The 25,541-nt window shown below is 43.1% G+C and overlaps 1 protein-coding gene across 5 annotated transcripts in view; it reads right to left on the reverse strand.

The window, feature by feature from the left end:
- FSIP1 (fibrous sheath interacting protein 1) overlaps positions 1–25,541 on the reverse strand; it is a 123,489-nt gene that overhangs the window by 88,509 nt on the left and 9,439 nt on the right. For 3 of the 5 annotated variants that reach the window (XM_084845010.1, XM_084845029.1, XM_084845020.1), the window contains exons 4-6: positions 21,165–21,343; positions 20,388–20,481; positions 12,610–12,702 (exon numbers count right to left, since the gene is read on the reverse strand). In XM_084845010.1, the coding sequence (XP_084701136.1) occupies positions 12,610–12,702; positions 20,388–20,481; positions 21,165–21,343 (366 nt within the window). Of the gene's footprint in view, positions 1–12,609; positions 12,703–20,387; positions 20,482–21,164; positions 21,344–24,209; positions 24,312–25,541 lie in introns of all 5 variants that reach the window. The other 2 variants (XM_084845003.1, XM_084844994.1) reach the window with 1 other exon arrangement.

A 25,541-nucleotide genomic window follows, 5' to 3' on the forward strand; every position in this document is an offset into this window, starting at 1 on the left:
CTAACAAAATTACATGGACAGCAGTGCAAATTCACTGGTTATAGTCCTGCACACAACTTATGAACAGTAAAAGATAATGGGCAGGACTATCCAATCATAGCCATAGGTTGGATACAGAGTTGCCCCTCTGTGAAAGGAAGGCCCTATTCACATTTAACAGCAGCAAATTGTGGGTTAATTAACCCACGATTTGCTGCAGTATGTCACAGAATCATAGAATAGTAGGGTTGGAAGGGGCCTATAAGACCATCAAGTCCAACCCCCTGCTCAGTGCAGGAATGTAAGTCAAAGCATCCCTGACAGATGGCTGTCAAGCCTCGTCTTGAACGCCTCCAGTGTGGGAGAGTCCACCACTTCCCTAGGTAATTGGTTCCATTGTCAAATTGCTCTAACAGTCAGGAAGTTTTTCCTGATGTTCAGCTGGAATCTGGCTTCCTGTAACTTGAGCCCATTGTTCCGTGTCCTGCACTCTGGGATGATCGAGAAGAGATCCTGGCCTTCCTCTCTGTGGCAACCTTTCAAGTACCTGAAAAGCGCTATCATATCTCCCCTCAGTCTTCTATTCTCAAGGCTAAACATGCCCAGTTCTTTCAGTCTCTCCTCATACAGCTTAGTTTCCAGTCCCCTGATCATCTTCATTGCCCTCCTCTGAACCCTCTCCAGTTTGTCTGCATCCTTCTTCAAGTGTGGTGCCCAGAACTGGACACAGTACTCCAGATGAGGCCTAACCAGTGCTGAGTAGAGGGGAACTAGTACTTCATGGGATTTAGACGCTATACTTCTATTGATGCAGCCCAAAATAGCATTTTCCTTTTTTGCAGCCACATCACATTGTTGGCTCATATTCAGCTGGTGATCGACAACAATTCCAAGATCCTTCTCGCTTGTAGTATTGTTGAGCCACGTATCCCCCATCTTGTAACTGTGCATTTGGTTTCTTTTTCCTAGGTGCAGAACTTGGCATTTATCCCTATTAAATGTCATTCTGTTGTTTTCTGCCCTGCACTCCAGTCTATCAAGATCACTTTGAATTTTGTTTCTGTCTTCCAGGGTATTAGCTACCCCACCCAGTTTTGTGTCCTCTGCAAATTTGATCAGTATTTCCTGCACCTCCTCACCCAAGTCATTAATACAAATGTTGAAGAGCACTGGGTCCAAGACTGAGCTCTGCGGTACCCCGCTCGTTACCTCTCCCCAGTTTGAGAAGATCCCATTGATAAGCACTCTTTGAGTCTGGTTCTGTAACCAATTGTGGATCCACCTGATCATTGTTTCATCTAGCCCACTTTGAGCTAGTTTGCTCATCAGGATATCATGGGGCACTTTGTCGAAAGCTTTGCTGAAGTCAAGATATAGTATGTCCATAGCATTCCCACAGTCCACAAGGGAGGTTACCTGATCAAAAAATGAGATTAATCTGGCAGGATTTATTCTTGACAAATCCATGTTGGCTTCGAGTAATCACTGCATTGTGTTCAAGGTGCTTACAGATGGATTGCTTTATAATCTGCTCCAGAATTTTTCCAGGGACTGATGTCAGACTGACTGGTCTGTAGTTCCCAGGTTCTTCCTTTTTGAAGAGAGGGACAACATTCGCCCTCCTCCAGTCATCTGGCACTTCACCCCATCCTCCATGATTTCTCAAATATAATAGACAGTGATTCTGAGAGTTCTTCTGGCAGTTCCTTTATTACTCCAGGATGCAGTTCATCTGGCCCCAGAGATTTGAACTCATCCAAAGTAATTAGGGGTTCCTTGACCATATGCCTATTGATCTCAAGCTGCAATCCTGCCCCTTCAGCCTGTACTTCGCCTTTGCCAGAGGGGTCGTAGACCCTCTTTTGGGAGAAGACTGAGCCAAAGTAGGAATTGAGCACTTCTGACTTTTCTTTGTCATCTGTTATCATTTTGCCATCCTTATTTAATTATTATTATTTATTACTTTCTATACCGTCCAATAACTGGAGCTCTCTGGGCAGTTTACAAAGATTAAAAACATTGAAAATACAATATACAGAGATTAAAAACCATTTACATAAAAAAACACATGAACAACAATATACACAAAAGAAACATATCTAAAACAACTTCAAACACACCATCTCAAAAACAAACAACCATAGTCATAAGACATTCCAGGATCAATTAAACACTTATCATATACTGTCGAATGCCTGGGAGAGGAGAAAGGTCTTAACCTGGCACTGAAAAGATAACAATGTTGGCGCCAGGCAGGCTCGTCGGGGAGATCATTCCATAATTTGGGGGCCACCACCAAAAAGGCCCTCCGCCTTGTCTACGTCTTCCGAGCTTCCCTCTGTGTAGGCAGCCAGAGGAGGGCCTTAGATGTTGAGCGTAGTATATGGGTAGGTTCATGTCAGGAGAGGTGCTCCGTCAGGTATTGTGGTCCCAACCCATGTATGGCTTTATTGGTTAAAACCAGCACCTTGAATTGGGCTCGGAAACATACAGACAGCCAGTGCAAGTGGACCAGAGTCGGTCTTATATGTTCAGACCTTCTGATCCCCATTAGCAATCTGGCCACTGCATTTTGCATAAGCTACAGTTTCCGAACCGTGTTCAAAGGCAGCCCCACATAGAGTGCACTGCAGTAATCTAACTTGGAGATTACCAGAGCATAGACATCTGAAGCCAGGTTATCCCTGTCCAGATAGGGGCGTAGCTGGGCCACCAACCAAAGTTGGAAGAAGGTACTCCATGCCACTGAGGCCACCTGAGCCTCAAGCAACAAAGATGGCTCAAGGAGAACCCCAAGCTATCAACCTGCTCCCGTGCAACTCCATCCAGAACAGGTTGAGCACCCTCCATCCGGTCAGAAGAACCACCCACCAACAGCATCTCACTCTTGGCTGGATAGAGTTTCAGTTTATTAGCCCTCATCCAGTCCATTGTTGCAGCCAGGCATCGATTTAGCAGATCCACAGCCTCACCTGAAGAAGATGAAAAGGAGAAACAGAGCTGCGTGTCATCAGCATTCCAATTACAATGCACCCCAAAACTCTGGATGACCGCATTCAACAGTTTCATGTAGATGTTAAATAGCATGGGGGACAGAACTGACCCCTGTGGCACTCCATACCAGAGAATCCACGGCACCAAGCAATATTCCCCAAGCACAACTTGCTGGAGCTGACCATCCAAGTACGAGCGAAACCACTGCAATGCAGTGCCTCCCACTCCCAGCTCAGACAATCGTCCCAGAAGGATACCATGGCTGATGGTATCGAAAGCCACTGAGAGATCAAGGAGAAACAGCAAGGTCACACTCTCCCTGTCTCTCTCCCAACATAGGTCATCATACAAGGCGACTATGCTGTCTCCGTGCCGAAACCTGGCCTGCACCCCGACTGAAATGGATCTAGATAATTGGTCTCATCCAAGAGTGTCTGCAGCTGGTTGGCAACCACCCACTCAAGAACCTTGCCCAGGAAAAGAACATTTGCCACTGGCCTAAAAATACTAAGACTTTCTGGGTCCAGGGAGGATTTCTTTAGGAGTGGTCTCTCTACTGCCTCTTTTGAGGCGGCTCGGGATCACCCCCTCTCGCAAAGAGGCATTAATCACCTCCCTGGCCCAGCCAGCTGTTCCTTCCCTTTCAGTTTTTATCAGCCAAGGGGGCAAGGATCCAGGACGGAGGTGGTTGCATGCACCTGTCCAAGCACCTTGTCAACATCCTCGAGCCGTACCAACTGAAACTCATCCAGGAGAACAGGACAAAGTTGCACTCTGGATACGTCAACACATTCACCTGTTGTAACACTGGAGTCTAAGTCCCGGCAGATGCAAGAGATCTTATCCTGGAAGTGCCTAGCAAATGCATTACAGCGGGCCTCAGAGGGATCTACAGTGTCCTTAGGGCCGGCATGTAATAGCCCCCGGACGACTCTGAAAAGCTCTGCTGAGCGGCAAACAGAAGATTCAATAGAGGCAATTTTTTTTTTTTTTGCTGCCCCCACTGCCCCTGAATATACTTTACCATAAGCACATACCAGCATTCGATAGCATTCACTAGGAGTTCTTCTCCATCTGTACTCAAGCTGTCTCCTATTTTGTTTCATCGCTCTCAGCTCTGGGGTATATCACGGAGCAGTTCAAGCTCTACTCAGGAGAGGGCGTTCAGGAGCAATCATGTCAACCGCCCGGGTCATTTCTACATTCCACAGATCAACCAGGGTTTTGACAGGAGAGCCGGCCATATCAGCCAGAAACCTCTCCAGAGTCCTCTAGAAACCATCCAGATCCATTAGCCTCCGGGGGCGGACCATCTTAATAGGTCACCCACTCCTATGGAGGGAAAAGCTGCTGTAAGTCTAAACCTCAGCAGGTAATGATCTGACCATGACAAGGGGACTGATGCAAAGTCCTCCACCATCAGGCCACCATCTCCATGTCCAGTTGCGAAAAACAAGTCTAGAGTATGCCGCGCTACATGTGTCGGGCCGATGACATGTCGGGACAGTCCCATGGTCGTCATGGAGGCCATGAAATCCTGAGCCGCCCTAGAAAAGGTGCCCTCAGCACGAATGTTGATATACCACAGAACCAACAGTCTGGGGGATCGCAACAGCGCACCAGTGACCATCTCCGTCAGCATAGCTAGGGAGCCTGTTGAGCAGCGGGGTGGCCGGTACACCAACAGAGTCCCCAGTCTGTCCCGCTGGCCCAACACAAGGTGCAAACACTCCAGACCAGTAGTCACATGGACAGGGAGCCTGCAGAGGGAGATGGAGTTCCTATAGACCACAGCAACCGCCCCCCCCGCCCTCAGGTCTTCCCTGATGTCGAACCAAGTACCCCAGTGGGGATAGCTGGGAGAGACTAACTCCTCCCTGCTCACCCACCCAGGACTAGGTTATACATGCCAGATCAGCCTCCTCATGCACTATTAAGTCATGGATGAGGGAGGTCTTACTTTGAACCGATCTGGCATTTAAAAGCAGCATCCGTAGACCCGAGGGCAGGCTGATAGGGCAACCACCAGGCCCACGGTTGGGGAGCGGGCCGGAACACAGCACAGCTGTTAACTGTCTGGGCCGTGTTCCCCTAACCTGGGTAGCCCTCCTCCCAACGCCATATCTCCCTTGACCCGTAACCACACTAATTGGGGGCCCCTCAAGTGCCTCAACTTGGCCATATATCCTCTCACCCAGGCACATAACAGGATCCTAGCAAAACAGATACAGAACAACACAACAACAACCAACACCCACACATAGAAGCTGCAAGAACCAGTCAATCCAGTGTTGGGGGGTGGCCCTTGCCCTTGCGTCTCCCCACAAAGGGGCGACCCTGCCTTTGGCGGCGCTGCCACCCCACACCACAGCTGGGCAGATAAGAGTCTTGCCAGGGAGCTCGGGTCCAGCCGGCTCGAATCAGCCGAAATTAGCCCAGGGGAGTTTTTTCTTTCCCTCTTCAGCTCCAGCCAGGGGGGTGGCTCTTAATGGCAGCACACAGTCCCAGGCAGGGCCAATAAGGTGGTAAGTTGGCCCACCTGCCTCTGTCAGATGTCCCAGCTGCCTTCCCCTTTAATTTAATAGCTGAACCACCACTTCTTTCTTCTGTCTTTTACTATGCATGTATCTGAAGAAAGCCTATTTGTTGCTTTTAGCATCCCTCGCTAACCTCAGCTCATTCTCCGCTTTAGCCTTCTTGATGCCATCCCTGCAATTCTGGGCTACCTGCCTGTACTCTTTGTTTGTAGCTTGGCCTTCCTTCCACTTCCTATATGGGTCCTTTTTTGTTTTCAGGTCATCTCTAAGTCCCCCACTACTACTACATCTTGCTTCCTTGAAACATTAGAAATTTACTTTTCAAAAGTTTCATCCTCATCTTCTCCTTGATTGGATGGCTAGTAGTAGACTTCGACCACCATGTTCCTTTTATTCTTTGCTCCATTTATTTTAACCCAGATGCTCTCAATGGGGCTACCAAGCTCATCCTCCTGTATTTCTGTGCAGAGATATGTATTTGTAACATATAGTGCAACTCCACCTCCCTTTCTTTTCCTCCTGTTCTTTCTGAACAAGTTATATCCTTCAATTGCTGTATTCCAGTCACGGGAGTCATCCCACCAAGTTTCAGTTACACCTATCAAGTCATAATTTCCCTCCTGTATTAAGAGTTCAAGTTTGTTCTGTTTGGTTCCCATACTCTGGGCATTAGTATATAGACATTGAAGACCATGTGTTTCATAGTCTGGCTTTCTTCCTACATGTTTCTGAAGACTATTATTGGGCTCTATTAGAGCTGTTCTCTCTGTTGTGATGTGTGAGCCTTCATCCATTGTTACCCCCAACTTTACATCTCCCTCCCCTGTAGGATTCAGTTTAAAGCCCTCCTGATGAAGTTCTTCATGGTGTGGCCAAATACATTCTTCCCAGCCTCTGCTTGACTGAACTTCAGCCTCTTCCTCATTCTTATGCAGGTTCCCCTGTAATTCTTCCCCTGCAGGCTGTCCTCAAGTCTCATCCTCAAGCACCTGGTAATGGTTCCATAGTTCCAATGCTTCCGGTGTAGAGTGACTTCTAGTTCTTCTTCTCCTGTCACCCTTTTCCAAAGAGTATCCTCTACTTCATTTTTCCTCACCTCAGCATTTTCCTCTTCTGCCTCAGCTTGCTGTTCCTCTTCTAGCTTCTGTTCTTCACTTTGCTGCTGTAATTCCACCGTTCTGTCCAAGAACTCTTCATCTTCTCTTATTCCATGGAGGGTCGACACTCGCCGCTCCAGTCCTCTTACTTTTTCTTCCAGCAGCGTGATCAACTTGCACTTGTTGCGCGTGTAGGCTATGTTGATCTCAGGCAAGAAAACAAACATTCCATGCACCTTTCAAGTCACTGTCACTGGAGAGTCTATTCCTTCCATAATCTCTATTTCCTTTCTGCTTCTAGCTTTCTGATTGTAGTAGAATAGCCTGCGCTTTGCCCTCTATTCACTGGTATGGAAGTGTGTGTTACAAGACAAAGAAATTTTAAAAAATGTTAGGGGCCTCCCCCTTGACCTCCCCAGCTGAACTCCCCTGGCAGACTCTTGTTTGCTCTCCTTGTTCACTCGCTCCCTCATCGCTCGCTCTCTGGGAGCTTGCTTGCTTGTATTGCCCCTAGACCAGCTGGAGCAGCTTCCTCTGCTCTACTCAGCTTCCTCTGCTCTACTCAGATTCCTCTGCTCTGCTTGATGTGCCATCACCATTTTGAATGTCCAACCCCCAACTGGCCTGATCGGAGGTTGTTCCTTAATGTGTGAACCCAGGCACTATGTGTTAATCCTGGGTTAAACAACCCAAAGTTAACCTAAATTACATGTTAGGTAAACTTTTTGGTTGTTTAACCCATGATTTGCCCATAGTGTCCGGGTTGGCACATCACAGGGCAACCTCCAATTGGAGGCTGCATATTCAAAAGGGCAGCAGCATGCAACCCCAGCAAATAATGGGTCAATTGCAGCTGTTATGTGTGAACTGGGTCAAAGACTTCCTTCCACTGATGAAGGGAACTGGAATCTAGAGGAGGCTCCCCGCAGGAAGAAGGGGCAGGGCAGTGATTTTTCACAGATTCCTCCTTCCTCCTGCAGTTCCCAACCCTCCAGAAAACATTGGGGGGGGGGGTCAGTGAAAGTTGCCAGCCCTGCTTCTAGTTGATGGAATCCAACCCGATGTCTGAAGAAACTCACAATGATTTGAATAGCCCTTTCCTTCAATATAAATAGGGCTACACACATTACTGTTTGTACAATGGCTACCTTTGTATATTAAGTATATTTTCCCCAGAAATAAAGTGTTCTGCAATCACTAAGAGATAACACTTCTATAGACACTGTTGTTCAAACTTGCAAATTGCACCATGCTTCTAAATGTGTTATGAACTTCTATTTACTACTTAATATACTGTCTTTATGCCAAAGCACTCAGCTTGTGTCGCAACAATACCATTCTCATCATTCTGAAAACTAATGACATTACAAATATGTTGTGGTAATTTCCTCAGAAGGTTATGAACTAGGATTTTTATCACTTAAACATAACTACACACCTGAGTAGGCTGCTTTGCCAATTAGTCCCGTGACCCAAACTAACTGACATTTGATATCCTGATTTGTTAACTAACCACAGTTAGAGAACTGTGATTTGTTCTGAGTTCATATGTAATGGAAATCTGTGCTTTCTTCAAAAGCAAAAGCAAAGCTTTTCATCTCCTCATGCATGCAAAGGAGAGAAAAGAGGGGAGCATGTGAGCCCAAGGCTCATGCAGACTCATTCTCGTAACAGGAAACCATGGCTTTTCATTATGTCTGAACTGAGAAATTATCTTCAGGAAGAAGATGCTTCATTATCAGTACTTATTGTCTTGGATAAAATAACATATGTTCATAGGAGAAGAGTTTCCAGGCCTCTCCTCCATCTCCCTGTGTCCCATCCTACATGGCCCCCGACTCTCCAGAGAGGCCTTTGAGGGGGTGCAGGTGGGAGGAGGGGACAGGAAACTTTACTTCCATGAACTTCCTTAAGAACGCAATCCTATGTTTGTCTACTCAGAATTAAGCCCTACTGAGTACAATTGGGGCTTACTCTCAGGTAACTGTGTATAGGAATGCAGCCTTTGTTAACTCATCTTCAGATCCAAGCCACTGTTTCCCCACCCCCAAACTGCACACTTTTATTACTTGCCAGCTATCTGGAAGCTGCAAAACTGTATGCAATTCTGCTAACCAAGAAACATGTATATGGTTTCTCCTTCCCTTCGCATGGCTCCATAGGAGAAAATGAGAGGTGAAGAAGGAAATGGCAGCAGGAAGGCCTGTTTGGCCTTGCAATATATGATCCCAACAGTCTTCTAAAGTGTCCCTCTGTCTCTGACCAGAGGGACACTCGTCACTGACCAGAAACGTAAACAAACAGCAAAGTTATCATGTCCGGTTGTTGTTGTTGTTCAGTCGTGTCCGACTCTTTGTGACCCCACGGACCATAGCACGCCAGACCGTCCTGTCCTCCGCTCTCTCCCAGACTGTACTCAAGTTCATATTCATTCTATCGGTGATGCTATCTAGCCATCTCATCCTCTGTTGTCCCCTTCTCCTTTTGCCTTCAATCTTTCCCAGCATCAGGGTCTTTTCCAGGGAGTTTTCTCTTCACATTAGGTGGCCAAAATATTTGAGCTTCAGCTTCAGTATCTATCCTTCCAATGAGCACTCAGGGTTGATTTCCTTTAGGATTGACTGATTTGACCTCCTTGCAGTCCAGGGGACTCATAACAGTCTTCTCCAGCACCACAGTTCGAAAGCATCAATTCTTCGGCACTCAGCCTTCCTTATAGTCCAGCTCTCACAGCCATACGTTGCTACTGTATGCTACTGGGAAAACCATAGCTTTGCTTATATGAACCTTTGTCGGCAAGATGATGTCTCTGCTTCTTACTGTGTTGTCTAGGTTTGCCATAGCTTTCCTCCCAAGGAGCAAGCGTCTTTTACTTTCATGGCTACAGTCACCGTCTGCGGTGATCTTGGAGTCCAAGAAAATAAAATCTGTCACTGCTTCCATTTCTTCCCCTTCTATATGCCAGGAAGTGATGGGGCCACATGCCATGATCTTAATTTTTTTAATGTTGAGTTTCAAACCAGCTTTTGCACTCTCCTCTTTCACCCTCAACAAGAGGCTCTTTAGATTTTCTTCGCTTTCTGCCATTAGGGTGGTATTGTCTGCGTATCTGAGGTTGTTGATAATTCTCCCGGCAATCTTAATTCCGACCTGTGATTCATCCAACCCAGCATTTCTCATGATGTACTCTGCATATAAGTTAAATAAGCAGGGCGACAATATGCAGCCTTGTCGTACTCCTTTCCCAATTTTGAACCAATCAGTTGTTCCATCTCTGGTTCTTACTGTTGCTTCTTGAGCCTCGTACAGGTTTCTCAGGAGACAGGTAAGGTGGTCTGGTACCCCCATCTCTTTCAGAATTTGCCACAGTTTGTTGTGATCCACACAATCAAAGGCTTTAGCATAGTCAATGAAGCAGAAATAGACGTTTTTCTGGAATTCTCTTGCTTTCTCCATGATCCAGTGAAAGTTGGCAATTTGATCTCTAGTTCCTTTGCCTCTTCGAAACCCAGCTAGTACTTCCGGTAGTTCTCGGTTCACATGCTGCTGAAGCCTAGCTTGTAGGATTTTGAGCATCACCTTGCTGGCATGTGAAATGAGCACAATTGTACGGTAGTTTGAACACTCTTTGGCATTGCCCTTCTTTGGAATTGGAATGTAAACTGACCTTTTCCAGTCTTGTGGCCACTGTCCAGTGTTGAGTGCAGCACTTTAACAGCATCATCTTTTAGGATCTTAAATAGCTCAGCTGGAATACTGTCATCTCCGCTAGCTTTGTTGTTACTATTGCTTCCTAAGGCCCACTTGACTTCACTCTCTAGGATGTCCGGCTCAAGTTCAGTGACCGCACTATCATGGCATTCAGGGGCATTCAGATCTTTCCTGTATAGTTCTTCTGTGTATTCTTGCCACCTCTTCTTAATCTCATCTGCTTCTGTTAGGTCCCTGCCTTCTTTGTCCTTTATCATGCCCGTCTTTGCACAAAACGTTCCCTTGAGATCTCCAATTTTCTTGAAGAGATCTCTAGGCTTTCCTGTTCTATTGTTTTCTTCGATTTCTTTGCATTGTTCATTTAAGAAGGCCTTCTTGTCTCTCCTTGCTATTCTCTGGAAGTCTGCATTCAGTTCGATATATCTTCCCCTTTCTCCCTTGCTTTTCGCTTCCCTTCTTTCCTCAGCCACTTGTAAAGCCTTATCAGACAGCCACTTGGCTTTCTTGCATTTCTTTTTATTTGGGAAGGATTGAGTTGCTGCCTCCTGAACAATGTTACGGACCTCCATCCATAGTTCCTCAGGCACTCTGTCTATCAGGTCTAATCCCTGAAATCTATTCCTCACCTCCACTGTATATTCATCAGGGATATGATTGAGGTCATACCTGACTGGTTTAGTGGTTTTCCCTACATTCTTCAATTTAAGCCGAAATTTTGCAATAAGTAGCTCATGATCTGAGCCACAGTCAGCTCCAGGTCTTGTTTTTACTGACTGTATAGAGCTTCTCCATCTTTGGCTGCAAAGGACATAATCAATCTGATTTCGATATTGACCATCTGGTGATGACCATGTGTAGAGTCGCCTCTTGTACTGTTGGAAAAGAGTGTTTGCTACGATGAGCGTGTTCTCTTGGCAAAACTCTATTAGCCTTTGTCCTGCTTCATTTTGTACACCAAGGCCATGCTTGCCTGTTATCCCGGTGATTTCTTGACTTCCTATTTTGGCATTCCAATCCCCTATGATAAAGAGGACGTCTCTTTTTGGTGTTAGTTCTAGAAGGTGTTGTAGGTCTTCATAGAACCGATCAACCTCAGCTTCTTTGGCATCAGTGGTTGCGGCATAGACTTGAATTACTGTGACGCTGAATGGTTTGCCTTGGATTCGTACTGAGATCATTCTGTCATTTTTGAGATTGTACCCCAGTACTGCTTTTCCCACCCTTTTGTTGACTTCGAGTGCTACTCCATTTCTTCTAAGGGATTCTTGCCCACAGTAGTAGATATAATGGTCACCTGAATTAAATTCGCCCATGCTTGTCCATTTTAGTTCGCTGATTCCCAAGATGTCGATGTTCAGTCTTGCCATCTCATGTTTGACCACCTCCAGCTTACCTTGATTCATTGATCTTACATTCCAGATTCCTAAACAATATTGTTCTTTGCAGCATCGGAATTTCTTTTCACCACCAGACACATCCACAGCTGAGTGTCCTTTCGGCTTTGGCCCAGCCGCTTCGCTCTTTCTGGCGCTACTTGGAAATTCCCTCTGCTCTTCCCCAGTAGTATATTGGACACCTTCCGCCCTGAGGGGCTCATCTTCCGGTGTCATCTCTTTTAGCCTTGTGATACGTTCCATGGGGTTTTCTTGGCAAGAATACTGGAGTGGGTTGCCATTTCCTTCTCCAGTGGACCACATTTTGTCAGAACAGTCCACCATGACCTGTCCGTCTTGGGTGGCCCTGCACGGCATAGCTTATGGTTTCACTGAATTACGCAAGCCCCTTTGCCACAACAAGGCAGTGATCCATGAAGGGGATCATGTCCGGTAGGTTTCACAAATCTATAGGCACCCATGATTGACTCAAGATAGGTAGCATATGAGTATAGCTGAAAAACTCTTGAATTACTTGTTTGGAAACAGACTGGGATATTGGTATATGTGTGGATCCCAGTCTGTATAGCTGTAGCAGAAGAGACATTCACGTAAGAACAAGAAGAGCCATGCTGGATCAGACCAAGAGTCCATCTAGCCCAGCATTCTGTTCACACAGTGGCCAACCGCAAGAAACCCACAAGCAGGACATGAGTGTGAAGCCATGTTCCCAAGCAACTGGTGTACATAGGCATACTGCCTCTAATACCGGAGGTAGCATATAGCTCAGGACTAGTAGTCATTGATAGCCATTGATATGATAAAAAGTACATGAATTTCTGACAGAGGAAATACTTTTTATAATGGTACTTTTAAAACTGGATCTAGGAAACAAAAGCATATTGATATAAATTCTACCTTGCTTGGTTTGTCTTCTAGTATAATTCTCCGGGTGTATCTGTGTGTGAAATACACTACCAATCATTTCATCTTCTTCAACATCAGAAGGGTCTGTTAATGAAATACAGTATTAAATAATTGCTATGTTTTTGCTTTTTGAAATAGCCAAGAATAACAGTCATGTTTTCATCATGTATTCATCTTCACCTGTGAAAAGCGTATTGGTCTCATTTCTGTAAGAACGGAAACCAATTTCACACAAATGACCAGCACTGTGATAAGAATTGTGTTCCAGAGCGCTGATAATTTGGTGTGGGGATAAATGAGGCACTTGCATTGACACTTGCCATCCTTTCTTTCTGCCAACAGAATACCCAATTCCCTGTTAGCTTTGGTGGAAAGGTGCTTCCTCTGGCACTGCCTAAAATGGTAAGCCCAGAAAACCTTGGTGAGATCATTAATGGCTCCTTCCACACTCCTCATTGTCAAGAGGAAGCCAACTGCTTCAAGCTGCGCCCAGAGGTTAGGTTTTAAAATGGTATTACATTTGTTCTCTGCAGATTTGAACATTCTTTTCCTTCAATACATTGTTCACCCTCAAAGGCTGTTAAGATAGTTCTGTAAAGAAATATACCTTTCCAGTATTTGAAACTAACTACTACTCATAAGCCTTTCATGCTTCAGTCAAGCATCAGCTAGAAACTATCACGTAAACGTGCTGAAGTAATAGCCCTTCGCTGGTTACTACAGAACACACAGAACAAAAATAACAAGACAGACAATGGTATGAATAATACAAGCTTGTTGGAGTGGATATACTGCAGGTGAGGCTATGGAAGTCCTGAATCAGTGTCTGAGTCCTGGAGGAAGGTTAATTAATAAACTGAGACTCCATTAATTCCATTCCAATAATGCCCAAGAGACAAAGCTCGCTAGGCAGTTCACAAAAATTAAAACCCAAAATACAACATAATTAAAAAATAATACAACATCTTTAACATACAACATTTAAAAACAATTTAAAACAGCTGAAACAGTTACAATAAAATACTTGGACCAAGTAACACAACTGACATTAATAGCCACATCATACGCCATCAAATGCCTGAGTGTAGAGGAAAGTCTTAACTTGGTGCCAAAAAGATGACAATGTTGGCGCAGGCAGACCTCAGTGGGGAGAGTATTCCACATTCAGGAGGGCTACAGTCTAGTCAAGACAGAGGTGCAATTGGCAAGTGCTTTGTCCGCTCATGTGAGTGGTGTTCAACCCATTCTGGAGCAGGTTGTATTCTCCCTAAATCAGGGATGCATAACCTGTGGCCTTCGGCTGCGGGTTGTGCAGCCCCCACCCACTTTCCCCAGGAAAAGACCGTAGAAAGGAAGATCTCAGAAAAACCAAACAACGGAGGCTTTCTTCAATGGTAAGCAGGGAAACCCCATTCTTATCTCAGACAAGGGACTGAAGATAAGAACAATTCAAAGACATTTAAACTTTAAATACCCTCCTGGGTATTTCAAATCTGTCTAAATTTTAGAACTGAGCTATGCTTTGCAAGTCTGAAAGCTGTTGCACGTGGGCTTATTTCTAAGCAGACATGCATAGAATTGAGCTATGCTCTGTATGCTTGGTGGGAACATGTCCAAATTGGTAAGAATTACATTTGTGTACAAGTGCCCCCAGCCACCCAACATACCGAGATGTGGCCCTCAGGGTCAAAAGGGTTGTACACCTCTGCTCTAAAGGAACAGGTCTGCAATCGGGGGGGGGGGTGTATTGATCCAGCATTGCCACTATAAGCTCAGTTGTTGGCCTCTTTGGCTTGAAGTGCCTTCTATCAGCTTTGGCTTAAACATCAGCTGTGATCATACCTGAATGGACATAGCTCAGCCACAGTTACCCATGCTCTGGTAACCTCCCATTTGAACTATAACAATGCATCGTATGTGGGGCTATCTTCGAAAAAGTTCAGGAAACTGCAAATGGTCCAAAATAGGGATGCAAGATTATTATTAGCTGGGGCTGGGCATTTCAATCATAACACACCATCTCTTTGTCAACTGCACTGGATCCCAGTCTTTTTCTGGGCCCAATTAAAAACGCTGATCTTAACCTTTAAAACCCTAAGAGCGCAATCTTATGCATATTTAGACAGAAAAAAAGTCTTACAACTTCCAGCATTCACCAGCCAGCCATACTTCATCTTAATTTTATGGATGGATTTGTTAGTCAACAACATAAGAAATTAAGATCTTATATGTTGGCTGCAGCAAGACTTTTGTATGCAAAAAAAGTGCAGAGAGCAAATAATACCTTCAATGGATGAATGGTTGAACAAAGTATGGGATTTTGCCATTATGGTAAAATTAAACACATTATATTAGAACAGCAGAAAAAAGAGAAAGGGACACATTCCCAGAAAAATTTGCAGAAGCAATATATTCACATGTTAAACTCTGTTTTTCAATAACTTGATATAATTATTTATAAAATATATGAATATATACATACATAACACATACTTTTTTGGTAACTATGTTTTTGGATTTTGTGTATGAAACATATAACGTATATATATGTGAGTATGAAAATGCACATATCTTATTCTATAAACTCAGAGAAGTTATGCCTCTTATTGTTTTGTACATAATATTGTATCACTCTTATTACATGTGTAGTTTATTAAAAATTAAAAAAATAAACTTAAAGAAAGATTCTCTTCAGAGGCCCTGCTCTGATTCCCCCCGCTAAGTGAAGCAAGGTGGGTGGCTACTAGGGAGATGGCATTCTTACACCCTGGCCTTCCCAGAGAAGCTCATCTGGCACCTTCTTTATGGTCTTTTCAGTGTCAAGTGAAGACTTTTTTTTATTCACTCAGGCCTTTCAAATAACTTGTGATCTTCAAATCTGGGCTCTTGATGTCTGATGTGTAATTTATTATGCTGATAGACTGGTTTTATCTCTTTCTCTGTGAGCTAAACAAAATTTATGCTGCTACTTTTTTTTGTTCTTGTATTTTAATATTGTATTTTATTCTTGTATTTCCTGTCAGCCGCCCAGGGAACATGTGTTCTTGGGCAGCCTACACCAAGATAGTAAATGAATACATGAATAATAGATATCATGCCACTTACTAATCTCCTATTTTAATTCAGGTATGGCAGATGCACAGGACTTTTCAGAAACATAATAGAATATGTTCAGTTTCTTTGCTCATGAATGTGTAGTTGACAGTTAATCACACACCATGTGATACGAAAATTAATTTCAGAAGATCACCCATAAGCACACTGACAGATTAAACACCAACCTATTAAGGAACGAATTAATTACATTCCTACCTTTATTTTCAAGTAAACCAAGCGCTTCTCCTAAAATCAGATAAAATGGACCTGACTGCAGGTATGCAGTACAAAAGCCTCAGGCAAGGAGAATCCTTAAACTACTTAAACTAATTCTCCTGGCCCATACGGAGGAGACACATGATCTGAATAGCAAAATATACCTTTGTAAAGTAAAAGAAAGTGGGGGTGGAGTTCTACAGTTTTAGTAAACACCTGAACAAACCACCTCTCCTTATTTTTTAAAAAATGAAGATTCCAAGCATGTTCCATTAGCAAATACTGACATCTAATGGTAACTTACTAGCTTTGCATCAATTTAAAGTACCACAAACCCCGTCTTAAATGTAACTGAAAAAATTAATTTTAATGGAAGTACAAACATGCCATCTATTGATTTTTTTTTATTGCAGGGCCCATCAAGCAGGGCCTATCATTTGTTTTAATCTACAGTGGTGAGAAAACGTTTGTGAACCCTAATGATGATTACGGAAATTCCATAGTTTTACCATGATAGCCTTCGTGAATCAAAACCAGTCCTTTTCTAAATATCCAATAGGGTTTATATGAACCAGTTCCATGGCTTGTGAAATAAAATGATGTATAAATTAGGCAAACAATGAGTACTTTAGAATCAGGGTATGTGCAAAGTCAGTCAACTCCTGGTTGCATCAGCTCAGTTAAAGGGAATAATTAGAATTAGGTGTTTAAGTAATTAGGTAGATCTGCAGGGGTGAGTTTGGGAGGCCCCACCCTATAAAAGGATCAGAAACTTTGTGAGTTTGGTCTTCACCATGTGGTTGTGTGGAAACATGCCATGCCACAATCAAAAGACATCTCTGAGGACCTCAGAAAAGCAGCTATCGCTGCTCATCTGTCTAGAAAGGATTACAAAACTATTTCTAAGGAGTTGGGGCTCCACCAATCCAGTGTCAGACAGACAGTCTACAAATGGAAAAGTTCAAAGCCACAGTCACTCTACTCAGGAGCGGTCATCCTACAAATATCTCTCCAAAAATAAACCGGCACATCATTCAGGAAGTCAAAAAGATCCCCAGAGTAACATCCAAGGATCTGCAGGCTACTCTCCCCTTCGCTAACATGAGTGTTCATTACTCAATGATCAGAAAAAGACTGAACAAGAATGGTATTCATGGGAGGGTAGCCAGGAGGAAACCACTGCTCTCTAAAAAGAACACTGCTGCCCATCTGAAGTTCACGAAACATCACACAGATGATCCCCAAGACTTCTGAAACAATGTTCTCTGGACAGATGAGTAGGACTTTTTGGCCTCAACGAGAAAAGTTATGTTTGGCAAAAAACAAACTTTTTTTTCTAATGGAAGAACCTCATCCCAACCGTTGAGCATGGTGGTGGGAATGTGATGGTTTGGGCTGGTTTTGCTGCCTCAGGACTTGGACAGCTTGCCAACTTTGATACAAACATGAATTCTGCAGTATATCAGAAGATTCTAGAGGAGAATGTCAGGCCATCCATCCATGAGCTGAAGCTGAAGCTGAACTGATAGTGGGTCATGCAACAAGGCAATGACCCTAAACATACAAGCAGATCTACAAAAGAATGGCTATGGAAGAAAAAGATGGGTATTTTAGAATGGCCTAGTCAAAGTCCAGACCTAAACCCCATCGAAATGTTGTGGCAGGACCTGAAGTGAGCTGTTCATGCAAGGAAGCCGTCTAATGTCATGGAGGTGAAGCAGTTCTGTAAGGAAGAGTGGGCCAAAATTCCTCAAAACTGATGTGACAGACTGACCAACAGTTACAGGAAACGCTTAGTCATTGCTGCTCAAGGGGGTCCCACCAGGTGTTGAATCTAAAAGTTCACAGACCTTTTCATAAATGGATATTGAATGTTGAATCAGTTGCATATAACTAAAAAGCATCATGTTTGTTGGAAAATAGGTTGGAAAATACGTGACAATCCTAAGGGGTTCACAAACCTTTTCTCGCCACTGTATATAAACTGCCTAAACAATTATGAGGTGCTTTATAAATAATGATTAATTTTTTGCCTCTCACTCCTGCATATCTAAATGCTTTATCACCTTACTGTTACATACTTCACATAGAGCAAGAAATAACAATCTGTGGTCTGGGAGCAGCATGAGCCCACCCAAGGCTTTAAATGCAGCTCCCATGGGTGCCCAGAGTTCAATGGACTTATTGCCACCACCAAATCCCGCCGCCGCCGCCGATGCATCATCAGCCTTCTCTCCACCCTGCTCCCCCAGCAATCCTAATACAGATTGCTCTTTTCATGCTTCTGCTACCACAGAGGAAAGAGCAATCTTATCCCTGGGATATAAGTGTGAGAGTGTAAGTGCATGCACGCACAGCCCCCAACTTAGCTGCATCTGCAGCTCGCAGGACAGAAAAGGTTATGCACCTTTGACAGAGAGGCATCCAGATATAGAGCATAGAGTTTAGCGAAACAATGAAATAATCCAAGATTTTCCCCTTGGTGCTACATACTTGGTAGGCCAACAACAGTAGCATGATATCCTGTCCACAAATAAATATCACAAAATGGCACAAGGATAAGGTGTTGTCATGTTGCTCATCACTAGAGACATTAGAGACACTGTTCAATTGGTGCCCATGAAACTTGCACAATCACAATTAATTACTACGCAATTAATATAGCATTTGCAAAAACGATGGATGAAATTGTCAGGGAAAAATAACATCCCCATAACAGATGTACTTCCTTCACATTTATTGTGCTTAAAAACAATTGCCTAAAAACCATTTGTTATGAAAAAGAATGCTGTTCTCACCTCTAAAATCACTATTTCTCACCTTTAAAATCACTATATTCAGCAACTGAATTCAGTTCTGTTAAAAAAAATACCTAATTCAGCACAAATCTACCATGCAATGAAAAATAGATATTTTACAGCACAATCCTTACAACTACTCACTCAAAACTGAATCGCATTAAGTTCAATTTAAGTTGGTATAGGACTGTAGCCTTATTTTGGGGTGGGTGGGTGGTAACTGTTCAGTTATAGAATGTCATCTTTTAAGGCTGGAATGCTATGCACATTTCCTCAGAAATAAAAACCATTAGACATACTTCAAAGTAATCATGCATAGGATCCTTTGAAGTCACGGAGATCATAATGTTTATTTGCATCAGGTACTTCTTGATAGCCTATCCATTTAAACAAATTAAAATAGAGATTCAGACCCAGAATTCTAAAGTGCTAGGCCAAGATGTACCATAGAAGTCTTTTGTGTGTTAGTGAGTCACTAATGGAAAACTTGAGGGGGGGCACTGAGGAGTGATGGCAAAGTTCCTGGGTGAAGGTGAATATTTGGTAGCCATCCGCTTGTTAAGACTCCCTAAAAGTGGTTATTGAATAAAGACAAAGTTTCACTTTTTAAAATCATGTTAAATTGTTTAATTTGGACTGGTGGGCTAGGATGTTATAAGTTTAGAATTGTATGTGACTTTATATTTTTAATTGTTCTATCACGCCAATTGTGAGCTGTCTTAAAAGGGCTTTTGCTCTGAATGGTAGCAATAAAAATACTGAAATAAATAAGATGTACTTTATTAGTCACCTTTGCAAATCCTTAAGTTCAAAATGTTTTGGGCATTTTTGATAACAAGGCACTTTTTTCATTTCTCTATGGCCACAAAGGATCTACTCCAGTGTGATCCTCACCTTATAATAGGCAGTAACAATTCAGACTTGACTCTTTTCTAACCATCATAGCTTAGTGAGTGTACCAATGCAAACCTTATTACAGTTTTCACTGTGTAAAGCTATATGAAGCTTAGCCTGCAATCCCATGCACACTAACCTGGGGGTAAGCCCCATTGAACAATTACTTCTGATTAAGCAGACATAGGATTAGGTTGCATACCCCATTTTGTTATTGTCACCAATAGTGATATTTGGCAGAGCAATCTTAACCCCTAGATGAGGCAGACAAGCCCCTCTGTCAGCAGAGCGGAGCTCTACCAGTATGGGGTATGTCCATCACGGAGGTTCTAGTTACTCCCATGGAGAATTCTGTGACCATAAATCTACCACTGGCGGTATTCCCAAAGGTGGTAGGCCCCAAAATGGGGCATTCCAGGGATGGGGGTGGCTTTGGAACTACTGGATCCAGAGTCCCTCCACTCCCCCAAGAGGCCCCACAATCAGCCACCTCAGCTATTTCAGCCTGGATCTGGCACTGCTAATTGCCCCCTCCCCTGCCATTGTTTTCAGTGGAAGATTTTAAAAAAACAAGAGATCCACCAGGCTAGAAAGCCCAGTAAAGCCACACACACACACACCTACCTCCTGCCCTAGCCAGTGTGAGCCAGCAGGGCTATGGAAATGGCCGACAATAAGCCATTTTACTCTCCGCACCCCACCCCATTTAGGATTTCTCTCTTCGCACTGAAAAGAAACGTTTACCATTCTGTTTTTGATACTTACCAGGTGTTTCTGGTAATGGTGACGTCAAAGCCAGAAATCTGCTCGTGTTTTCTACCTCTTCAGTAATTACTGAAGAACTTCGAGATGTCACGGACTATATAAAGACAAAGGATACAAACACCCACACCCACAATTTAGTGTATATAACCAAAAAAAAGGAACAGCCCGGAAGACTTAGGGAAGAGCACAGAGCTGTACACAAGTTAGTGAAGGGCTCCCACATTGTAATAACAGGTTTTCATACTTGGCCTTTATTCCCACTTGACTTACATAGCATTTTGGTCACATGATAAAAGTATATCTTTGTGTGACAACTATTTTTAAATAAAATTGGGCTAATAACACAGTAACATTTCTTTGACTTGTCTACCAGAGCTTCAAGCCTGCTGTTAACACAAACACATTTTTAATCTTTGATGCGTATGAACGTTAACAATATCGTGCTCCAGGTATCATTGAATACTGAGCAGTATGTGCATTCATAAATACTGTCTAGGTGCTTGTCACAAGAACTATAAAACATAATTGTTTACACAAATTTAGCACAAATGCATGTTTCATGCCAGAAATCCAATATCTACAGAGATCCATAGTGCAAAAATTATTTGGGTTTGGGATTTTCCTGGCACTATGTATTTCCCAAATAAGGTCAGTATATGATTGTTGTAAGCCAACAGGAAATTTAAAATTGAGTTAAATTCACAGTTCTAAATCATGTTAATTTACATAAATGTTTGCTCATAATAGTATTTTGGAATCAAATCTCGTGTCTCTAACCTGAAATTCTTCCCAGAGTTTCATTCTCATTTCTCTGCCTTGTTTTTTAATTGCTCTTTCTTGAGATTGTTTGTCCGCCAATATTTTGTCCAACCTTTTCATCTTCTGTATAGCTTTCAGAATGAGAGGATCTACATCTGCTTCCTTAGTATCTTCCATGTTTGTAGAATTGATTGTCACTTAAATATGAACAAGTTCAGTAAAAAAAAAATCGTTAATACCCTTTCAAACTGACTACTTAAAAGTTGCTAAAGTCTCGTTTCCTCAGACATCCAATGAGAAACTGTTGGCCAATAGACAGTTTAGAACTAGGGCTCCCCTTGATCAGATGGAAGATTTAATTTAAAAAAATACAAGCGTTTTGAAAACTGCAGATGAGAATCACCACTTTAAAAAAGGCATTTTCTCCATTTCCACAGGAGGAATGCCTCATGTAAGATGATCCTTGTTATGACATGTGTACGTTATCCAAAGAAAATATGCTTCTTGCTTCATTGTTTTCCCCATTTGCAAAATTAAACATTGACTACACGAAAACTCATACAATTAGTCAATAAAACATTACTTTAATTGGGCTACAAGCCTATTTATAACAGATCAGACACAATGAGCTATTTCACTTAAGTGCTTCCACATATGAAAAGATGTGGCCAAGTCACAATGTGAGAATATTCAAAAAAAAAAAAGTGAATCCAGTCACAATCCCTCAACTGTACTAATTTTGTCTCAATATTTATTTCAATTATTTATATCCTACTTTTCAGGATACAAATCTTTCCAAGGCAGCTTACAAGTAATATCAACATAATAAAGTAATAACAAACAATATTAACAAATAAAAGCCCATCAGGATCCTTCCCACAGGGCAAGTGGTAGCAGATGGCCTTGTTGAGGGGAGGGGACAATCGAGCTGAAAAAAAAAACTGGTGCCTAGTGTGTTATCCTCAGCTGCCTTCCTCTGTCTCCTGAAATCGTTCCCACAGGACCTGTGGGGTAGGGAGTGGAAAGACCAACTGGAACAGCCCCTGAGGATGTCTATGTTTAAGCTGTGCCAATATACATATTTCTTAAAATTAACCTGTCAGACCTAACTTCTGAAAGGGTGATGTAGCAAAAACTAGGCCCAAACTTAGCTCTGCAGAGGGTGGGGGAGAAACATAGTTGTTTTATCCCTTTTTCCCCTATGAAGCTAATAGCAGCTCTATGAATATGGAAGAAAGAATCAGGCAGCAATCCTGTACACAACTTACCTAGAAGTACCGTATTTTCCGGCATATAAGACAACTGGGCATATAAGACGACCCCCAACTTTTCCAGTTAAAATATCACGGCAAGCGATGTACCTTACTGGCGATTGGCTGGTTGTTGTATAAAAAGCCTGCTTGGATTGGTCAGCTCTCCCTGCCTGCCCAGCCCTCCCTGTCTCCAAGACTATCAGAGCGGTAGTGCAAACACGCCTCTTTTTTCCATACCCCGGTCGTCCTGGACACCTGCAGCTTGCTCCGCCCTTCACTTACACCTTCCCGGTGAGGCGCCCCCTCACCTCGTCATCGGGACCGCATTAAGTCACTTCTTTCCACGAATCCTGGTGAGTGGATTTTCTTCTACCATACTTGTACAGCGCCGCCCTTGCTGCTTTCATACGGTTGCCGCATACGGCGGGGATGCGGCCGCAGCCGTTTTTGAGCTCCCCCCACCATATGCGGCGACCGCAGATTCTCCAGTCCGGCTCGGAAGTTTCAGCACCCGCCCTATAAGACGACACCCGGCGTATAAGACGACCCCCGACTTTTGAGAAGATTTTCCTGGGTTAAAAAGTCATCTTATACGCCGGAAAATACGGTAAGTCCATTGAACTCAAAGGAACTTACTCCTAAGTAGGCATGCATAGGGCTGCACTGTCAATGCCCTCTTCTGAAGTACCACTTCACCATTTTAAAACAGCCAACCAGCTGCTAAGGAGTAAAACAAAAGCCACTGAGATTTTAATCACAGATCTCTGAAGTCATTTGGTCCCAATTTACAAATAAGTGTGCTTTGGATTGAAGATTTACAGTATCTAGGGCTGCTAGCTCTACTAGACTTGTTCCTGTGCCTCTCACAGCAGTTTAACATGGAGAAATTTAACAGCTTTCCCATCACTGTATAGCTCCATCCCAGCAAGCGTCACCTTCTACATTCCTATGTGTCAGACTTTTGCTAAAAGCATAGGAGAGGCCACTAAAATTGGCAACACTGATCTTACCTTCGTTCTATGAGAAACAAATTGTTATGATAGGGTATTTGCGACAAATGGAAATAAAGTCAGCCCAGGTTTGTTCGTTTATTTATTTTTTACATTTCTATACTGTCCCAATAGCCAAAGATTATATTTGTCCACCACTTACTTATTGGTGGCACTGGATAAACAATGCTATAGAAACAGCACATCTCCTCCCAGCCCAATATTGGAGAGGGGGGGAGAATACCAAACTCACTAGAAGAAGCAGAGAGCAAGGTAAACAGCGTCTTTGCCATCTTCACTCACTGCTGCTCTCACTGGATTGGCTGGGCCCCTCCTTACCCCTCAGAGAGACTTTCGAAACTAACTGCCCTGTGAAGAAGAGGAGCAGGACCATCTATGGGTATGTGTGGGGAGGGGGGTGCCCTACCTGCTACGGCAGGAGTAATCAGATGCTGGGTGAATTCCGGCAAGGCCCCAGCAGGCTCAGGCACTCACCCTAAAAGGCCAATAATTTCTGGCTGCAGTCCAGCCACTTCCAGGAAGATCACATTGTCAGGTATTTTTTGGAGGCCCACTGATGCCTGTTTTTGAACTGTGAGCAGCCCACTTCTATCCAAACTGGTTGTTATAAGAACTTTATAACATGAAGAACTGGTGCCTGAGTTTCCTTGTTTCCCTCTTCCCATCCCATCCTCTTTTCCCTTTAAAACTGGTTTGTCTGACAGCAAGAGCTGTCTTGTTTTTTATTGATCAGTAAGCTACCCTGGGAACTTTTCCAGCTGAAGAGAAATGTTTAACAACATGCCTTAATACATGAATACCTTTCTGTAATTTAGCTAGTTTATTCCGAGGAGCATTGCTGCAACTAGACAGTTTACTTTCAACACAATCATCTTCAGAATCTGCTGAGCTTGAAGAATATTCTGAAAAACAGAAGCTGTGCATGGAATGAACAGCACCTTTAAGATTTGAACCAACTGTGAAAGTGATATTACCACAAGGCAAGGTGCTGTCTGGAAAGGGCAATTTGTTAGTGCATGCACCTATGAGGGGAAGGGGAAGCTCTTTCTATTTAAAGTTCTATCAAACATCTATGTAATATTAAAAATACATGCACCAATTGCTTACTACCTACCTGTATTATACAAATTTTTTATGCAGCTCCCACGAGAGTTGCTACTCTTTTCTGGCAGAATTCTTGTGTCAGACAAGCAGAAATTCAACAGATGAAGCTTTTTCTGGCATGGAGATGCTCTGATGAGGAAAAACTTCACCCATTTCATTTCTGCCTGTCATGCAGCAATTAAAGGTCTGGAGTGCCATCAGAAAACAGGCAAGAAACCTCCAGTGAAGGAGAGCATTCATAATTCCATTGGACACTGTGGAGATTGGCGCACAAATTATTAAAATATTTTAGCCCGCCTTTCCATCACACATAGAACCATCATCAAAACAGAATATAAAAATACATTATATAAGAATCAAAAACAAACACTAATTAACACAACCACAAATAAATCCACAGCAGCAGAAGTACATCAGTGACACAGCTCCACAGATAACGAGTTTGCATTATTACCAAAAGCCCAACAGTAAAGCTATAAGAGCCATAAAACACTGACAAAGCCAGGTGGCTTCACTAGTGAGTGCATTCCACAGCTGAGGCACCATGACCAAGTAGGACCTGTCTCACATACCCACATGTCAAACCTGAGATAGCAAGAAGGGGCACTAAGTACAGCCTCTGATGCTGGCTTAATATGTTATGGGAGGAGGTGAACCTTAAGGAATCCTGGACTCAGAACATTACAGCTTTAAAGGTAAGGAAAAAAACAGCACTGTGAATCAGTACTGGAAACAAACTGGTAACCAATGTAGAAGAAACAATATTGGATTTGTATGCTCAGTCTGACAAGCTCCAGTTCAATATTCTAACAGCCACATTTTTGAACAGCAGAAATAGGGAATTTTGCATATAGCCCAGTCAACATGCACAGTCTCCAAATTATGCTGGAAAATATGCACTACTTTAAACAGGGTATTTCAAACATTGTCCATAACTATGCATATTCTTTATTTGACAACTACGACTGATGACATGCAGCATATGAAATCCTCACATCCTTCAACATCACTTAGGGAGCAGTCCTATG

Source organism: Heloderma suspectum, chromosome 1, assembly GCF_057233095.1.
Source record: "Heloderma suspectum isolate Gila_16-S chromosome 1, 16-S_ref, whole genome shotgun sequence".
Lineage (NCBI taxonomy): Eukaryota > Metazoa > Chordata > Lepidosauria > Squamata > Helodermatidae > Heloderma > Heloderma suspectum.